General features: G+C 51.1%; 1 protein-coding gene across 4 annotated transcripts in view; it reads right to left on the bottom strand.

Annotated features, from left to right (window-relative positions):
* Positions 1-18,268, bottom strand: part of LOC108929747 (alpha-1,6-mannosylglycoprotein 6-beta-N-acetylglucosaminyltransferase A-like) — a 70,657-nt gene that overhangs the window by 5,099 nt on the left and 47,290 nt on the right. For all 4 annotated transcript variants that reach the window (XM_018744495.2, XM_018744522.2, XM_018744504.2 and 1 more), the window contains exons 10-13: positions 17,555-17,688; positions 11,115-11,248; positions 4,139-4,288; positions 110-256 (exon numbers count right to left, since the gene is read on the bottom strand). In XM_018744495.2, coding sequence (XP_018600011.2) covers positions 110-256; positions 4,139-4,288; positions 11,115-11,248; positions 17,555-17,688 — 565 coding nt within the window. The remainder of the gene's footprint in view (positions 1-109; positions 257-4,138; positions 4,289-11,114; positions 11,249-17,554; positions 17,689-18,268) is intronic.

Below are 18,268 nucleotides of genomic sequence, written 5' to 3'. Positions count from 1 at the left end.
TGGAATTTTGGCTCGTTATTACGTTATGAACTGGCACCGGATCGCAAAGTGCTGCACATTAACAAATTCTGGGGTTTCGCTGACTTTTCAGCGCGACGCTGTAACTCACCTCCCGCAATGTGGGCTTCCCTTTGAAGAAGTCCGTGTTCTTGCTGCTCTTTGGGGGACTGAACCGGGGGTTGAGGAAGGCGCAGCCGTTGGCGATGGCTTCCAGGGGGGCAGGGCCCTCGTACGGGAACGACAGGCCCACAAACAGCTGCGATGGACAGAAGGGACACGTTAGCCCGCGCAGCCCGGCCCTCAGCTTCCTGGGTAATGGGCGACGTTTATTGGGCTTCAAGGTTTCCGCTTCATTTACCCATAAAACGGTGCAATAAAACTGAATGAGGAAACCAGGCACCGCTGTGAAAAGCACCTTCAAATTGAAACCCGGAGCTTCTGTGTGTTTCTTCTACTGTGATTACAGCTCTGTGTGTGTGTGTGTGTAAAAGAAAGAAGGACCTATCACAGCACAGCAATGGGGTGTGGACTATAGTACCATCAATCCAGAGGACTCAACGCTGTTCAGTGTCCCACTGCGGCCCTTTGCGTTATGAAGTTACAGTTTTTCAGATTACGGACATTTTTGAATTATTTATTTATTTATTTATTTTACATTTATTTTCAATAGCATTTTCTTTTTTTTTTGGAAAATTTCAGTCTGTTGCGCAACAGATGTGACTTGTATTTAACTCAGCAAACCAGCAGGGTACTATTGGTTCGCTACCCTCCACTGACCCCCCCAAACCCATACTCTCCCACCCCCAACATACATCACTGTAGCACCAGCATTTCACTGTATTTGTCCAATATACGTGACAGTAAAACCCGAGGGCAGTAATAAGCACGCGGAACAGGAATGCGAGTCCCGGTCCAGCTCACATCCACAGTGTTTACTGCTCTTTCTGCTCTTCCTGGGTGTTTGTGATCAATAACAAGGTGAGGAATGATAAATATTTACAGCATGTCAGCAACTGGTGTTGCATCCAAGTGTTAGAGTTAGGGCTACCCTAAGTACTTTTAAATTTTCTGTCACTTTACATTACTTTTAACTTTAATGGAGCACAAAGTGAAAATATTTTAAAAGTCTTACGGCGTATTTTTTATTTACTACAGCTGTATCCGACACTGTAGAAGAATTTAACCCTTTCCAGGCAGGTGTTGCAAATTAGCATCAGATGGTAATTATTCTTCCAACTGCCAGTATTAATTTGACCCTGAGAGGGTTAAACTCTAAATAAAATCAAGTCTGCATTATTAACTTTGTTTATTGTGATTTACATTTATTTTTTTAACCGATGCTTTTCTCCAAAGTGATTTACAGTGTTAAGATACTTTATTATTTACCCATTTATACAGCTGGGTAATTTTACTGGAGAAATTTCAGGCTAAGTAGCTTGCTCAAGGGTTCTACAGCCGGAGGTGAGGTTTGAACCTGTGACCTTATGGTACAAAAGCAGCAGCTGTAACCACCACGCCATCAGCTGCGAAGGAGCTAGTCTTCTGTCCCCGTGAAACAATTCAGCGGTGACTTTTGCAAGAACGCACGTGGAAATAATCTTTGCACAAACACCGCAGGTAAACACACCTTTCAGAGTGTGTGCTCCAACAGGCGTGCAAAGAGCAGCCGATGTTTTCCCAACATACAGCGCAAGCGGAGCCGAACCGCAGACAGTCCCTGCGGCCCAGATGGCTCGCTCCCCTTCTCAGTAACGGCGACGAAAGCGCTTCCGCTTGGCTCCGGAGAGCGTCGTGCGGTTGGGCGCTCCTTGCAGGAGGGCCTCCGGTAGCGACCAGGCCCGCGGGGCTCAACGTGGTGCGTTTGCGCCGCGCGCGCACACACACACACACAAAAAAAAAAAAAAAAATCTACATTTGAGAGGCGGGCTGCCGTTCAAAGTGCGCCACAGAGGCGTGTTTGTCCAGACCTCTGGAAAAGCAGCCGGGGCGCACCTCTCCATTAGAGGGGTCTGCCTCTCACAAAGGCCCCCACTGTGAGCGGCTGGTCTGACCCAGGTCACCCCCCGGCACACCCACCCTCCCCTGGGGGCGGACGCCAGGCCCGGTGTGACGCGCGCATGGCACAGAGCTTTGGAGGCGGTTCCGCCAGCCAGCGGACAGAGATTGGTCTGTTCCCTCTGCACGCAGGACTAGGGGCTGGGGGGGCTTGGGGGCACTTATCCCACTTCCGGACAGCAGGTGGCAGCAGACATCCACCTCCGTGCTCCCACCTAGGAGAGATACTGTCTCTGCAGTCTGAAAGAGGTGCTATTAATAGAGCTCAGCCAAGACAGTCAGGGTGGGGGGGGTGGGGCAAAAGGATAAATCAGCGAGGAGTTTAAGTCACGGCATCTGTACCGCCACATGAAAGAGAAAACGCAGCGAAGTGTCAGAGAGCCGTGCAGGACGTCTACGGTGGGTTTGCGTTACGGGTTCTTTTGGTTCTTTTCTCGAACATAGAGCAACAGTGAGGAAGGCACTCGGTGATGCTTGCGTTACGAAAAGACCTCAGGAGGCGGATGCTCGTACCTAGGGCTGCAAACTGCCATTGCCAGGCCCCGGAAGTGAGGGCAGCAGCCACATGGAATCCCTCCAAATGGGCGGGAACTGTCCCAATACAGGAAGAGGACATGCCAATAACCTCCATGCAAATCTGTCATACCGTGAACACGTCACACGCGCAACCCATGCGAGTATGAGCTCCCAGTGCTTTCAACAAAGCAGTTAAAATAAACAACAAAAGCTAATTAGAGAAAACCGCAAACATGGGACCGAAACGCCAGACGCGAGTCGTTCCGCGTCGGTCAGAGCGGCAGCGTGATGCCAGTCCAGGGCAAAAATATGGGAGGAGTCCCCGAGTGTCACAGACGAACCCCGACGGCAGGTGCACAGCTGAAAACCACACACACGTGACCTCTTTCCATTCGCTGATGCTCTTAATCTGCAAGGTTTCCACCGCTGCGGCAGGGACTCGCCGGGATGTCGAGCATTTAACCTCCTGAAGGAGAGCCGGCACAGACACGCACCTTCTTAATTTGCATGGCAGGCTTACCATCAGCTGTCTGATACACAAATGGTGACAGCTACATTAACCAATGCTTTTCTGCAAAGTGACTGACAATGTCTTATTTACATAGCAAAGTTGTTTTAACTGGAGCAATTCAGGGTAAGTGCATTGATTTACGGCACTACTGCAGCAGGTGGGAGTTGAACCTGTGACCTCGTTGTCTAAAGCTGGCAGTTCTAACCACTACGGTACCCGCTGTCAGTATAAGAGATAAGGTAAGCCTGCGGTACACCTAATTCCACTGTTTACATCACTACTGCCACGTAGAAATAGGCATTTGGATGGAAAAGCACGATTAAGTCGAGCAAAGCTGCAAGCAGCTAGTAAATTAAATTAAGTTAAAACAACAGCCGTAGTTTTATGAAGATTCAAATCCCAGCCGTGTTATACAACATGTTTCTGGCAAGGACCCCCGGGGATAAGAACTGGCTGGTGTGTCACTGTCACAATCTCTTTGGTTGCTTATAGTGACCCCTACAGGCAGCCAGGTGTCATGCAGGTGAGCAGCATCACGACCGTATGAAGCCTGTAGGGTTAATGGGAGCAGATGCACGGCAGCCCACAAGCTGCGTCGGTCACAAGCTGGTGTGGAGAAAAGTCCGGCTATTCCGGCAGAGAAAAATAACACGCGAACCTCTCAAAACATATAACACTTCAAATTATACTGAGATCAGCGGAGGAAGCAGCTGCGAACGTGATAAACGATGGCTCTCGCAAATTTCAGACGTTTCCTTACTTCCCGTTGGACGCTTCGTTGGACCGTGAAACCTTGGGGGGGGGGGGCAGTCGGTACCAGCGCTCGTGGGCCGAACACGTCGCGCTTTGATCAAAATCCATCCACTTTTACGTGCGATCATTAGCACTCCCTGCAGGACTGACTGAGCACAAGATGTCTTTGCTCTGACTTTGTGCTCAAATTCTTCAGTGCGAGAGTTCTCAATACACCCCCACCCCCAGAATGCACCGCTGTGGGGCGTGTTGCACAGAAATGTTGATATTTCCATTTGGTAGCCAAAGCCACCGATTGCTGACCTTAGTCTCCCTGAGCAGGAACTGCAGGTCACGCCCGCTCAGGATGCCGTGGTTCTTCACGTAAGGGGGCAGGTGGACCGTGCTGGTGCCGTGGACTGTGCCGTGCACCTCCATGTAGCTGTGGATGATGTCCAGGTACATCCTCTTGTCCTGCAAAAGGGGCAGAACATCTCGTGAAGGGTCACACCTCGCAGTTGCCCTCTGCTTGGGGTCTTCCAGGAGAAACTGGACCGATGAGATGACTTAAGTGTGTCTGATCTGAACCTGTAATATTGTGGGTTGAAACTCTTCAGTCCTGCCTACTGATACAAAAGAAAAAAACTCACCCAAACCCCTAACAGCGAGCACCATCCGACAGCCCCAGTCCCACTGGCAGAACACCACCCACCCCTAAAAGGCGAACATCATCGAACTGCCCCACCCTCCATATGATCCCACGTTGATCTTTAGGTCCTTTCCCATCTTTATGCTCCCGAGACTGGACTGTATATACAGTATCTATAGGTCTAACACTCGCTACTCACTGTCACCTGACATCATTATCTACAAAAACGCGTCCCGATCGATCGCAGCCTTGTTCCCGTCCAGCGTGGGGCTCTCAGACAGACGGGATTTTCTGCACGAGCCGATCAGTAATCACTGTCCCCATTTTGCAGTCTTCATCCACCGTGAAACGCAAGCGAGGCCGAAGCCCAGAGGACGGGACGGACGCACGATCTCGGAGACGGTGTCCTGCAGCCCTGCTAAGGAAAGCCATCAGAAACACACCGTAATTCTCCTAAAAGGTCACACGGATGCGCTCCTCCAGGGACCGACAGGACTTAATGTGATTTTATTAATACAACACCACATAATTTCACCCATTACTTATTTGAATGAGAGCAGCAGAAAGAGGGGAAAAAAGGCCATCTTATACCACAATTTCACCAGATAATGAATTATTCATAATGGGAGAACAATTGCAGTGGAGTATTGCTCTCAGACCGGCAGGAAAGCTGACGCTGATTAGTTTACACCAGTAAGAGTAAGTCTGATTACTTAATGCTTAATTTTTTGTGTTCACCTGAGACAGCTGCTAGTGTAGTGGTTAGAGCTGCAGCATTTGGACCCAAAGGTCAGGGGTTCGGCTCTCACCTCCAGCTGTAGTACCCGTAAGCAGAGTACTTACCCTAAATTACTCCAGTAAAATTACCCAGCTATATAAATGGGTAGATAAATAATAAGTTGCTTTGGAAAAAAGCATCAGATAAATGAAGAGCTGTACAAATGTAATTTACAGTTACAAGGCAGTATAATCATAACTATTCATTTTTTATTAATCTTTTTCCAAGGCAACTTACAATGTTAGGTTTGTATACTAAGGAACTTGAAAATAGTCATCATTTATAAAGCTGAGTAATTTTTTTTTCTTTTTTTTTTTTTTTTAACTATCAGTTCAGGGCAAGTACCTTGATCAAGGGTTCTTGACTGACTGCAAAGCAACAGCTCCTACAACCACTAGAGCACCTGCTGCCCCAGGTACGTTCTATAATTTTTAATATAAAGAGCATTTTTTAATCACTGATTTATCACCATCTGGATAAAAGGGCATTTTGCTTTTTTTTTTTTTTTTTTAAAACTTGACAGCAAGATCAAAATTTAATTTGTTACTGTGAAAATCCCCGTTAGAAACACACACCACTATAATGTGCGTTATGATAATCGCTCGACTCAACTGCTCAGTAAACAAACGGCCATTAAAAGATTACGGGATAACGAAATGCTGCAAGGACATGTCTTCAAGTCACTTAAATCAATCCCAGACATAACTGCATGTTACCGGTAATAATCTCCTCCAAGGACACATTACATAGCGTTACATATTTCATACTCCGATTACCAAGCATTCAGGTCAATTTACACCGAAACCCAGAGCAACGCGTGAGCTCACTTTTACACATTCTGGTTGAAACCATTACAGACCCATAGGGGTGGGGCAGTAGCTGGCATAGTGCTGCCTTTGGACTCAGAGGTTATAGGTTTGAAGCCCACCTACTGCAGCAGCGCCCTTGATCACGGTACTTACCCTAGATTCATACTGTAAAACTACCCAGTATTATGAATTACTAAATTATAGAAACGTTTATTACTTCATATTGCAAGCCGCCTCTTAAATTCATCAGCTAAATGAATAAACGTCCTTCCATTAAAACACTTGTGATTAAATGAATGTAATTAATGGTGATCCCATTCTCCATGCTGATCAGCAGTGTGCAGATTTGTGTGTGTGTATATAAGGGGTTATTCCAGACACTGTTATTGACAATGTCACTGTGATATTTTGGTATCAAACCGCTGCAATTAATCTGCACTGGGCTGCACCCGTGCCTTGTGTGGTGTCCTTGACGACCGTCCTTGACAACCGTCTCTGCCCAAAGCACGCGATGTGCTCGCGCCAGCAGCCGACCCCCCCCCCTCCCCCGAGGACCCCGAGCTCTCGAGTGACACTCCATTACCATCATCTTTTATGCCTCGAACCGACAGAGGTCCCCTTTTCCCAGCGGCGTCTGGCTACGCTCCTCAGAAGCGCCTCGATAACCTTGGCCAGGCGCGTGACCGAAGCGGGAAATGCGAGCGCGACCGGTGAGGCGACACCACGCCGAGGCGCGAGCTTCACCTCGCTATTTACTTATTCATGCCTTTCGCACCCCAGTATGTAAACTGCAGATGATGGCGAGGAGGATTTTCTGTGGCGCCGCGCTGCGCATCTGGGAGTGACGCGCGAGCCACACGCAGTGACGCGAGGGCGCTCGGATCGGGCGGCTTTACGACCTCCGCCGCAAAGATAATAGCCACTTCTGCCAGAGAGGCACTTTTCATAACCGACTGCGACGTGTCATTCCCGGGCTTGGCGACACCGATGAAGAGTGAGCAGCGGCCTTTCGCCTGGGATCAGCGCGTGTGAAAGGCCTCCTCCTCCTCCTCAAACGCCATTCTGCTGCAAAGGATGCTGGGATGAAGTAAATGTGTGACAAAACATCCTTTCAGATTGTAAAAATCTTCAGATAAACACAAAGCACATTTCTAAATAAAGCGGAGGGGCGACATCTGTGCCATGTGGGGCCAGACTCTTCAGACTCTCCGCTGGACCAGCAGGTGGCGTAGCGATTAAGACCGTTTCTGTCCGAAGGTCCCGGCTTCAAATTCAAACCCCTGCTGTACTGCCCTTGAGCGAGACACTAATGAATTGATGCATTAAAAAAAGACCCTGTCTATAAATGGGTAAATCAGGGTAAAGCTGACACCAGGTGACCTTGGACAAAGGGGTCTGATGAATAAAGGTTAATAATATGAGAGCGAAGTGATGGAACGGGTGCGTTCGTATGGGGGGACCGCAGCTGGGAGCACTGCGACATCGTGTGCGATAACGTTGAGGGGGAACATGCGCGTCAGCCCGAGAGTCAGGGGGTCCCCGCCACGCCTGAGAGACGGAAAGGGCGGCGCATTTCTTTCAAGGAGCTACAAAGTGGCGTCGCGGCACTCAAATTACGAGCGGCAGCCGGCCCAGTCTCCGGGGGCTGCGTTATCAGATGCCTTCGGAAAGGCCAGCTGTAAGAGGAGATGGAGAGACTGTGCGGGACGCCGGCACGGAGAAGGTGGAAAATGGCTGCCGCGGTAACCCCTGCTTCGCGGAGACATGGGTGCGAGGGGGGGCGGGATGAGGAAGCGGTTAATGGAGGAGGAAGAGAGGCAGACCTCAGGGTATCGCTGACTGCCATCAAGGAAACTACAGAGAGATGCTAATGCAGCGCAACGAGGCGACTGTAGTCAAAACACACACAGAGTACATGTACAGTAAATGCACGCAAACAAGCTCTTTCCAACAGGGACGACTCCACACCCTCAAAACACATAGGAGTGCTGGCCTCTGGAGCTCTCTGCTCCACCAGGATACACACACACACACACACACACACACACACACACACACACACACGAGATGCTTCGCAACCTAAAACGTGGCCCATTTGGCACCCGACAGCACAGCACATGCCAGGCTGGAGGACACTGCGCTTCAGTGTCCACAAAGCCCATCACAATGTCCCATCCCAAACACAAGTTGGTAACACACTACAGGATGTTTAACACAGCCACCTAACTCAGCGGTTCACCTGGTGCGGCAGAGCGGAATGGTCCCACCCGCTGCCGAGCGGAGCAGAGCAGCACCGGGAGGATCTGGGCTCCAGAAACCAAGCGAGGTCCTTTCGGGACGGGGCACCGAGGGCAGATGGGGGTGCACACTGTGCACAGTGGGTACAATGTGCTGCAGCACAGAGAAGGTGCCAGAAAAGAGTGGCCTGGTTTGGCGACGCCTTTCCCTCACAAAATCCAGTACACTTTACTGTGGTGTTATTTACCCGACACTTTTCTCCGAGGTCACTCACAAATGTTTGGTTTTTCCCACTCTGCTCCTCACACTGATTTACCCATTTATACAGCAGCGTAATTTTTTTTACCGCAGCAGTTCAGTACGTTGATCGCTGTGTGAATTCGAACCCGGGTCCTTTGAGCGCAAACGCTATTAATATTGGAAGTGAAGTAGGGTCGACTTTCTCTGTGGCCTCGTACCCGAAAGTGTCGCGCTGGTATAGGAACGTCACGGTGCATCATGGAACGAAGGTTGTGAGGAATAAGGGAAGCCGAGGGGGAGATCACTGCTCGATGGCCACAACCATGCCTGTCGCGCGCGAGGGGGGTGAAGAGCGGTGTGGCGTGACAGGTCCATGTCAGGCTGAAAACATGTCGCCGTGACGCCCTGGGGGATGGGATTACCACTTCACACACCCTCGCTCAGCACATTCTGATCACACGCCACACACTTCCCGCTCATTTGCTCCCCCTCTCTCTCAAACACGCACGCGCGGACACACACGCAGAAACAGACACTCACTGGTGGCCAAACGAATCTGGAAAGTCCTCTCTTCACGCTGGGTCGGTATGTCCGTTGCTATGGCAACTGCTCCTATACCAGCAACCTCGGCTCCGATGATCTCCTCCCTCGTCGGAGGGTAGGAGGGGGCTCGGCTGAACCTCTGGGGCCGTTTTTGGGCCACGCGCTCGGTCAGTTGCGTTTCCCAGGGGAAAACCAAAAGCATATCTAATACTTATCTGAGGCTTTTCTACAAAGCGACCAGCAACACTGAGCTACTTGCACTAATTCACCCAGTTACTCAGCAGGGGAATTTTTACTGTATCAGTTCAGGTTAAGTACCTCGCTCAAGGATGCTACAGCAGGAGTGGGGATTCGAACCCACAGCTTTCAAGTGTAAGGCAGCAGCTGTAGCCACCACGCCACCCGCTGCTGCTACAAGTCTTAGTGACGGGAAAAAATAAATTGTCTAAACTGACAATCGACGGCTTTTATAGACGAGGAAGCCGCAGATCTTCAAAGATCACGGAGAGGCGTCGCGGCAGCGAGAACAGAACTGCGTCCCAGACCGGGGGGCGCCAGCGAGGCAATGTCAATGCAGCGTCGGTGGCTAAGTGGGCCTCGCAGATACAAGACAGATGGTTCTTCAGGAGCGCGCACCGCTCCATAATTACACTTAATGTCAGCCGTAAAGCAAACGGCCCTGCGGGCCCAGATCGCGGCATCAAGGTGAAACACATTATGTCACGGTAGGAGTGATAAATCAGAGCCCGGAGAGTGGCCCATCACGCATACTTAACAGCAAAATAATATATGCTGCATGTGAAGGTATATTATTTACTGTAAAAATACAGTGAGTGTCTTGGTAGAGAAATGTACTGTTAGCCAGTGATTTTTTTTTTTTTTTTTTTTTTTTTATTAACACCTCAGGGGAGAAGCACAAGACTTCAGTGCTTGTTTAAGGGCCTATTTAGGGGTTTACATGTTCTAATTATATATAATTATTTTGAGCCAATCCAAGGAGAGCCATGCGGGATTTCGAAATCCGGTTCTACAAGACCACTGCTACCGACTGCAGGAGCTGAAATCGTGGTGGGGTTAGGAGTAGAGGTAAGGGTCAGTAGATGGTTCGGGCCGGACCCGCCTTCTGGACGACCTGAGGCCGGGAGCAGCGAGGCCAGAGTGGGCGAGACCAACCTCCACAATTTTAATTAAAACGTGCACTTAATGAATAAAGACTAACAGTGGCAGCAGGGGGCCTGATTAATGGCCGATGCCGTTCTTGTGAACCAGCTGATGAAGTTCGGACCTGTAATCCATGCAGGAGCCGTGCTGTGAGAGAGCCCAAACTCCGCTGCTGACACGGCAGGATTAAATTAAATCAAGTCGGCTTTGCGGTGAGACACGTGAGAATATCCTTTTAGCGGGACTTTGTAAGCAGCGACAGAGCTACGCTCGAACCCTGGGCATCCCGGTACGGATCGCCCGCATGTGGTAGGCGGCGCATCCTTTTCCTCCAGAAACACTCTGGAAGTACACGTTGTTTGGAACCCACGATGCCACAGTCATCGTGCTCCTGGTGCTGGTCTCAGGTTCGAGCTCTTGGCGATCAGAATGAACCATCAGCAGCTTCTTGAGGAGGCCCACAAACAGCCAGAGGTGGATAAAGCCTTTGAATCTGAACCTTTGCGTCCTGCATGAGGGGCGGACCACAGGTCACCTCGGAAATCACCGCACCTCACTGGATACTGAAAGTCACCACATTACGTCAACGGCTGTGGGCGAGCGACGGAGGATGCCACTGTGCGATGCACTGCAGAAGGAACGGTCCACACGCTTGGCGGCCGTCCCTCGAGGGCTCTCACCCTCCATCAGTACGGCTCCACTGTGCTTCAGCTCACAAGGCCAGACAGACGCAGGTTTTCAACAAAATATTGACCAGTCTCAGTCCGGGTAGCGCAGCTACACTGCGATCACCTGAGAGCTCCCCCACCCACCAATTCGGGGAGGAACATCCCAGACCAGCACCGAGCACTCCGCCCTGCAGTATCCGAGGGGCACGCCTACCTTCCAGAAGTTGTCCACCTTGCCGTAGACCAGGGACTGGTTCTGCCTCTTGATCTCGTCGATGTGATGGACGTCGCTGGCATTCAGGTGCTGCTCCACCACGAAGCCCAGGAAGGTGTTGTCCGGAGTGTGAGCTGGAGGAAGAGAGTAAGGCGGGCATGGGTCAAACGGGGACAAACAGCCATGGCCAAACACAGCATCATTCCTCACCCAGCGACACCTCACACCTTCTCTCCAAATACTGATCCCACTACCTAGAAGGGGTGTTGACATTACAGAGGACAGACCAGGAGGGGTGAGAGCGATTGGCTCGGGGGGGGGGGGGGACTACAATCAAATCACACCCTCTGGAACATAACAGGCTAAACGTGGGGTGGCGATCACCCACGGTTTGAACCCCTGCTTGTGCTGTAGCACCTGTGATCAAGGTACTTACCCTGAATTGATACAGTAAAAATTACACAACTGCGTAAATAAGCAAATCCATGAAAAGTCACATTGCAAAGAACAAACAATAATACTAATGATAACAGCAGCGAATGCTCTGTCAAAGAACAAGAGAAATGCTGCATGCAAAGTGTCATCATGGCCCAAGAGGAAAGTCAGCGATGAATGTGGAAACAACAGGAGGCAGGAAGGGTTTGAGGAAAGAGACGTTAACAGCATGTTACATGGTGCTGATGAAATAATAACCCTACAGCAGAGAGAGTTCCGCATTCCTCATTTCCACACTTCCTTTCGCAAAGCCAACATCATCTTTTGAAAACGCTGGCGATCCTTGGTTGACGAGCCAACGAACGGGTGCGGCGAAAACGGCGGGACGCTGTCGTAAAGGCGCGCTTCGACAGTAACGATCGCGGATCTCGTGTGGCGTCAAATAAGTCTGTCTAGTGGATGACATCAGTATTTAGCCTCTAAAAAAAGGTTTGAAGGGGAAGTTATGGTAAACGATTGTGAACAGAGCGGAGCTCCATTCACCTGGTTCTGTCGAGACTGGGAGGGAGGGGGAGGTGGGCTAGGTGTCGGAGAACCAAGCCCCGGACTCAGTTTCAAGTTTTATTGCCACGTATATTGGACAAACACAGCAATTTTTTTGTGCTGCGGTTCCCTCTTCCCACAGTAATGTACCGTGGAGGGTTAACGGACGGTATAGCGGAAGGGCCACGGGGGGCAATAGACAAACGAGGGCCAAAACAAAAAACAGCGCAAGACCAGATAATTTAGGGCAGAGGAATACAGAGGAGCAAGGACAATGCAATAAAACAGTGTAATTCACAGTAACGGGGAAGTAATACAGGGAATGGACATTTACATCTTCAGGTAAGTGGAGTGCAAGGTGGCTTTGTGCACCTTGACGGAAGGAAATGACTATTCGAGCGCAAGAGTCTCATCCAACTGCCACCTGCTCCTCCTACCCGCCGGTCAGGGGAAGTTGGCATTTCTGCAGCCCTCCTGGAAAGACCCTGCCAAGTAGATTTTTAAAGGCAGTCATAACCCTCGAATATCGCAAATAGGTAAAGCGCTGTAAAAAATACCGAATGAAATACAGCCCGTAGATCTTCCCGAGCAGAAGAATTCATTAATTGTTCCTCGGAGCAGGTAGCGGATCCCACAAATTGCCTTTGGCTTGTAGCTGTCTGCAGATTTACGGCTTGGCGCCGCTGCGCGAGCCAGCGGTTGTCTCAGCGCCGCCGTAAATCCGACGGTCCGATTTCAGGCTCGCTGCTAAAACGGCGCTCGGCGAGAAACGACGGTGGCCCTAGAGGAGAAATGGCGTGGAGTGTTTGGCGGTGGGGGGAACGGATGCAATCAATCCATGTTTCAATTGCAAAGCGGCATTTCAGTTCTTCCTAGAGATCCTGCACAGATGCACGGCAAGGGCTGGGAGGAGGGGTTTGGGGGGTGGGTCGACGTTTGTTCGCCAGGATGGAACGACAGGCGAAAGGGGCCGCTCCCAGCCACGCTCCCGGCACCGCGAGCCTACTGTCATAGCTCAGCGAAAGCGAGAGCGACGTTATGCTCCCCGCCAACGAGTCTTTGGGTGAAAGGAGCCGTCGGAACCAATCGGAGCTGAAGACAGACGCGTGGGCGGTCCACGTGGAACGCAACTAACGGATTCTCGTGGAAACGGCAGAGTGCCATTTGGGAAGGACACTCGCGCTTGCCTTTGTCGCCTCGCACCGGAGAAGATGTCGGAGGGTTGCGGACACGGACGGACAGCATGGAAACAGATGCTGCCGCTGTAATGAAGCACAGATGGGAATCTCACACGGCGGCTGTTCCAACGCCTGCCCGTTGGACCGACACCAGGGTTCCCTGGCATTCGTCTCAAAACGACTTCCAGAACACATTGCAAAGACTTCCTTGAGAAACATGGTGCTGGGGTTGGGGGGGGGGGGTGGTAAAAAGGTCTCAATATTAATTCTTCGACCTTTAAAAAAAAAAGAAAAGGCAAACAAGAAACAAAAGCCTGGTATTTGAGGTTCCATGGAAGTTACATAACAAATTAAGAAAACATTGACATTAATTGACAAGACAGAGCAGGGAGTCGGCGACAATAAAGCTCCGCTCGCTCCCCCGACGCCACGGATAATACGCCTGGGAGGGAACAGCCCACTCAGCAAATTGGCTCGAAAAAGAGAAGCACAAACAGCCCAGACCCGTCGCTCTTAATTACAGCGGCAGACAGGTGACGTGGCACTCCGGCGTCGGGTCCCGTCCGTCATGGCATCACCCACGCGGAGCGAGAGAAACGGAGAAATGGATACCCCACATGCTCTTAACCTTTCGGTACTTATTTCCTCTTTATTTTCTACTTACCCGAAGCTTTTTCTCCACGGTGACATGAATTGTGAGGTCTGTACACTAAGCGACTTACTACGATTTACCCATTCGTGCAGCCGGGTAATTTTTACTGCGCCAGTTCAACGAGGTGTTTTGAAAAGGATACTGCAGCAGGGATTCTAACCTGGGACACTGCGAGTGTACAAATGACCACTCTAACTCTTACTCCAATTCCTGGAAGAATTTCAGGTGTAATCAAGGTATGGACCAACAGTACCTTGGAAAAACACAATTTGTACACATTGCTTAGACAAACACCAATGAATTCACGATACGCAGCTCTGGATTTCCATCTCCGAGAGACGGTCGAGAGAGCAAACACTACGATAAGGAATAAACCAACAGGAACGAGCGATGGTTTCTTAAAACGACATCGGCTGAGCTGGCAACGCGAGATGAGACATCATGGATTCCCGGGGGGAGGAGGAGGGGTCCAGCTCTTCCCTTTGACCCCGAGGGAACAACGGAGAGAGACTACACTGCTGGCAAAGGTTCAGGTGGGACACAGGGACCACTTGTCTCCACCAATCAGGTGCTCTCAGCCACCCAATAACATTATTCATTTAGTCATTTATCATTTAACACTTTTCTCCAAAGCAACTTACAACCATTTAATTTTACTGGCGCAATTTAGGGTAAGTATCTTGCTCAAGGGTACTACAGCGGGATGTGCGATTCAAACCTGCGAAATTTTGGTCCAAAGGCAGCAGCTCTAACCACTACGCTCCCAGCTGCCGCCTAAATCAAGGAGGCCGCGACTGTACCACAGCACGCTTCTTGATACAAGTTTTTTATATTGTGTGTCTGAAACGCAGTAACGCGCTACTTTTTCTGTTTGTGAAAAAAGCACCTGCAATCACAAATGTAATTATATGCCATTCAGCAGCTTTTCATAGAGCTCAACAACAATTCCAGGCAATAAAGTCAGGAAGCGATTCTGGCTGACAACGGACCAAGAGCGGCGTTGCCAACAACTTGCGTTTCGCCCATCGAAGCGATACGTGTCAAGGAGGCTTTGTTGGCGGCGAGGGTCAAAGAGGTCATCCCTCCTGAAGACAAATATGAGCCCAGCAGCAGTTGCCTTCCGCAGTCTAGTGTCATGCGTTTCAAGTGAACTGGTGACTCTAAATTGCCCTTTTACTGCGTGCGCGTGTATATATATTTGGGCGAATGACTGCCGGGGAGCTTACCGCACTGCATCCAACGCCACGTTGCCTCGGGGAAAGGCGTCAGGAAAATAGTAGTTAAGAAAAACTCAACGTTGCTTTGCAGAAAAGCATCTGCTAAATGAATGCGTGCAAATGTACTTTAAATCGCCGAACCGACTTTTCGCCGAGGGGCTACGACACAAACGGCAGGGACTCATCTGTGTGACAACACGAGGCGGCGATGAGCGGCATCCCATCACCCCGCCTTTGCCAGCGACACGTCTCGCTTTCAGGGGAGCCTCATTCCTGCCCGAATTATTAACAGGCGCGAGGAAAATCCCCGTCTGTCTAGCAAGGAAATAAACGGCTTAAAGGACAGCTGTTTTATCCGCGCGCGCCGTGCGGCCTGCATTAATTGGAGGACTTGCGTGTACCGCTGTAAAAGCGCACAATTAACTTGCAAACCAGTTTAGCGAGCAGGCTTGCAATGAGCCGGCGCCGAAGTAGGTGCTCCGGGCTGCAATAAAACGTGCGGCCGCGTCCGAGAAAATGGGGCGATTCCACCACGGAAGCCGTTCGGCGGAAGACGCTTATCTGTCTTCGTCTCGCCGCTCTCGGGAGCACCGCTTCGGATCTCCGTGGGGAAGCCGACCAAACCGTCACACATAAATTACTGCGCACGAGGGTGCGGAGCCAGGAAGCCAGGAAATCTCATCTGCCCTTATCGTCCCACATGACGCGCACGTCTGTCTCAAGCTGTAAATTCCGCACGGTGAGCAGTTTCAACAAATTACCAATGAAATTTAATAAGGCGACTCCGCAAGCCGGCGGCCGCCATCCAATGCCGAGAGGTCATTTGTTTAGCCGCGCGTCTTTTCATCCCGCTGGTCTTCGTACAGCTAATAAAAGGCTTGGAAAAGCTGCTTGGGTTCCAGCTTTTTTCTGCTGAATGTCATTTTGAGTCGAAGACGCTCCCGTGTGTGGACGGAGCCGGGAGAACAGCAGCGTCACGTTTCCTCAATTAAAAACGCAGCGCTGTGGGCTGATGACGGGCTGCAGATAAACAGCTCGGCCTGCTGGGTAATGACAGGGCTCTGGAGACGAGAGGGAGTAGGATGGGGACAGGATGAGAACGGGGTGGGAGGGCACCCATCATCTGGCACCTGTTATTAAACTGCATGTGTTTTCCACTTGAACGCACTCGCCAGCTGGCTCTTGGCTCGCGTGGGTGGGGGGGGACCAAAGGAAAGCCACCGGCCTCGATGCGATGGGCCGCTTTGCTCGGACACCTCCTAACCCGCTTGGGTCGGGCTGCGCCAAGCGTGCCGACGCACCAGCGGTCGCTTGTCCGGACGAGCACGAAGCGATACAAGAGCTTGGGGCGTCTCGAGCCGTGCAGTGATGGGGAGGTATTCCACCGGGCTGCGTTTTACCGTGGCGAGCAACGACGCGGTGAAACTGGACCCTTTGCGCAGGGCCCAAACACACACCGGGAGCGGTCAGGGAGATGTGAGAAACCCCTCTTTTCAATAGGACCATGGATCTCGAAGCAGCCTGCGCGGAGGGGGGTGAATTCCAGCGAGCCATCGGCCCTACACTTTAAACTTTCGCTCAATGCATACTGGCACCAGGGACGTCCCCGGGCACCGGTGCCATCTGTCGCAGCCTGGCACGTCAGGGCATATCAGGACAGGGGCTCCCGCACTTGTCTGAGTATGTAAATATTCAGAGAGCCCAGCGGAGAAGCGGCGAGCTGGAATCACGCTGCGGGATGCTATGGCAGGGTGAGGCTGCTGCCCTGGGGCGAAGAGTCAAGGCCGTAAAGAGCTGCCGTTGTACATAACTGGCCCACACTGCGGCCCCTTACAGCGGCATGCTTAAACACTCGCGCGCACGCGCGCACACACGCACACACACACACACACACACACACACACACACACACAGTACAGCTTCTTTAAGCAGGCAGAGCGTGGACAGCCCGTACGTGGTTTCGTTATTTATTGACGCCTCCTCGCTGCGCTGTGCGTGTGCGCGATTCCCTCCTCCGCAGCGAGTTAAACGCGACGGAGCGCGAGCTGATGGACGAGTTCCCCTTCTTACAAAAGCCTTGTTCCTGACAGGGTAGAGCACCATTATCCACTCTGATCTCTACGAACACATGCCGGAACAAGCGGGAACCGGTTTTGCCTCCTTCAAAAGTCTTTCAGAAGTCAAATTATGGCGAGAGAACAAAAGGACTATTGAAACAAGGCAGGATTACAGTGTCTTGCGTAGAGACTTTTCGGGTAACAAATTACTGTGGATCTGAAGGTCCTGCAAGGAATACGTTAAACCGGATCGCCATCGTTCAGCCCTGCCCCCCTGCGCGATCAGCATCGCTCCCAGCCACTCTTTCCGTCCCGGTTTCCGCAGCAACGCGCAGAGGCGTGGCAGAGAGGGACTTACGGAACATGGTGTTGAACTGCTGAGGGTTGAGGTTCCATTTGCCCCACGGGGTTTTGTGACCCTTCGACTGGGCGTACTGGGCGTGGTTGAACTCGGGTTCGGTGCCGAAGGAGTCCAGCACGCGCAGCATGCACCTGAAACACACACGGGTGAAGAAGGGGTAAAACGCAGGCGCACGCTTCCAGGAGGAGCAAACAAATGACAGGAGTTAAACAAAATGACTCTGCAAAATGAAAACCCTGCGACTTTTCCGAGGCCACTGGAGGACTCTCAACGAAGCACTATGACACATCCGTTAATGACAGTGCTGTCTGCCTGAAGATGGGTGGCACAGCAAGTAGCGCTGCCGTCTCACAGTGCCTCAGGGGTGCGAGAGGACGTGGGTTCGATCCCCGCTCGGTCTGTGTGAAGTTTGCATGTTCTCCCCGTATCTGCGTGGGTTTCCTACGAGTGCTCTGGTTTCCTCCCACACTCCACAGACATGTTGTTCAGGTTCACCCATAGTATGTTCCACTGATGTATGGATGAGTGACCCACTAAGTCACCTTGGTGAATAAGCTGTGTGGGCTCATAACACTACATAGGGTTCACTGGAAGTCACTTTGGAAAAAAATAAATAGAAATGGACAGACTACATTTAGGAGTGTTTTTTTTTTTTTTTTGGACCTCACACAAACCCGATACTGTAAATCTTCTGCTCGCAGACGTGCAATT

The sequence above is a fragment of the Scleropages formosus genome, chromosome 12, assembly GCF_900964775.1.
Source record: "Scleropages formosus chromosome 12, fSclFor1.1, whole genome shotgun sequence".
NCBI lineage: Eukaryota > Metazoa > Chordata > Actinopteri > Osteoglossiformes > Osteoglossidae > Scleropages > Scleropages formosus.
This window is presented reverse-complemented; position numbering and strand designations above follow the sequence as displayed.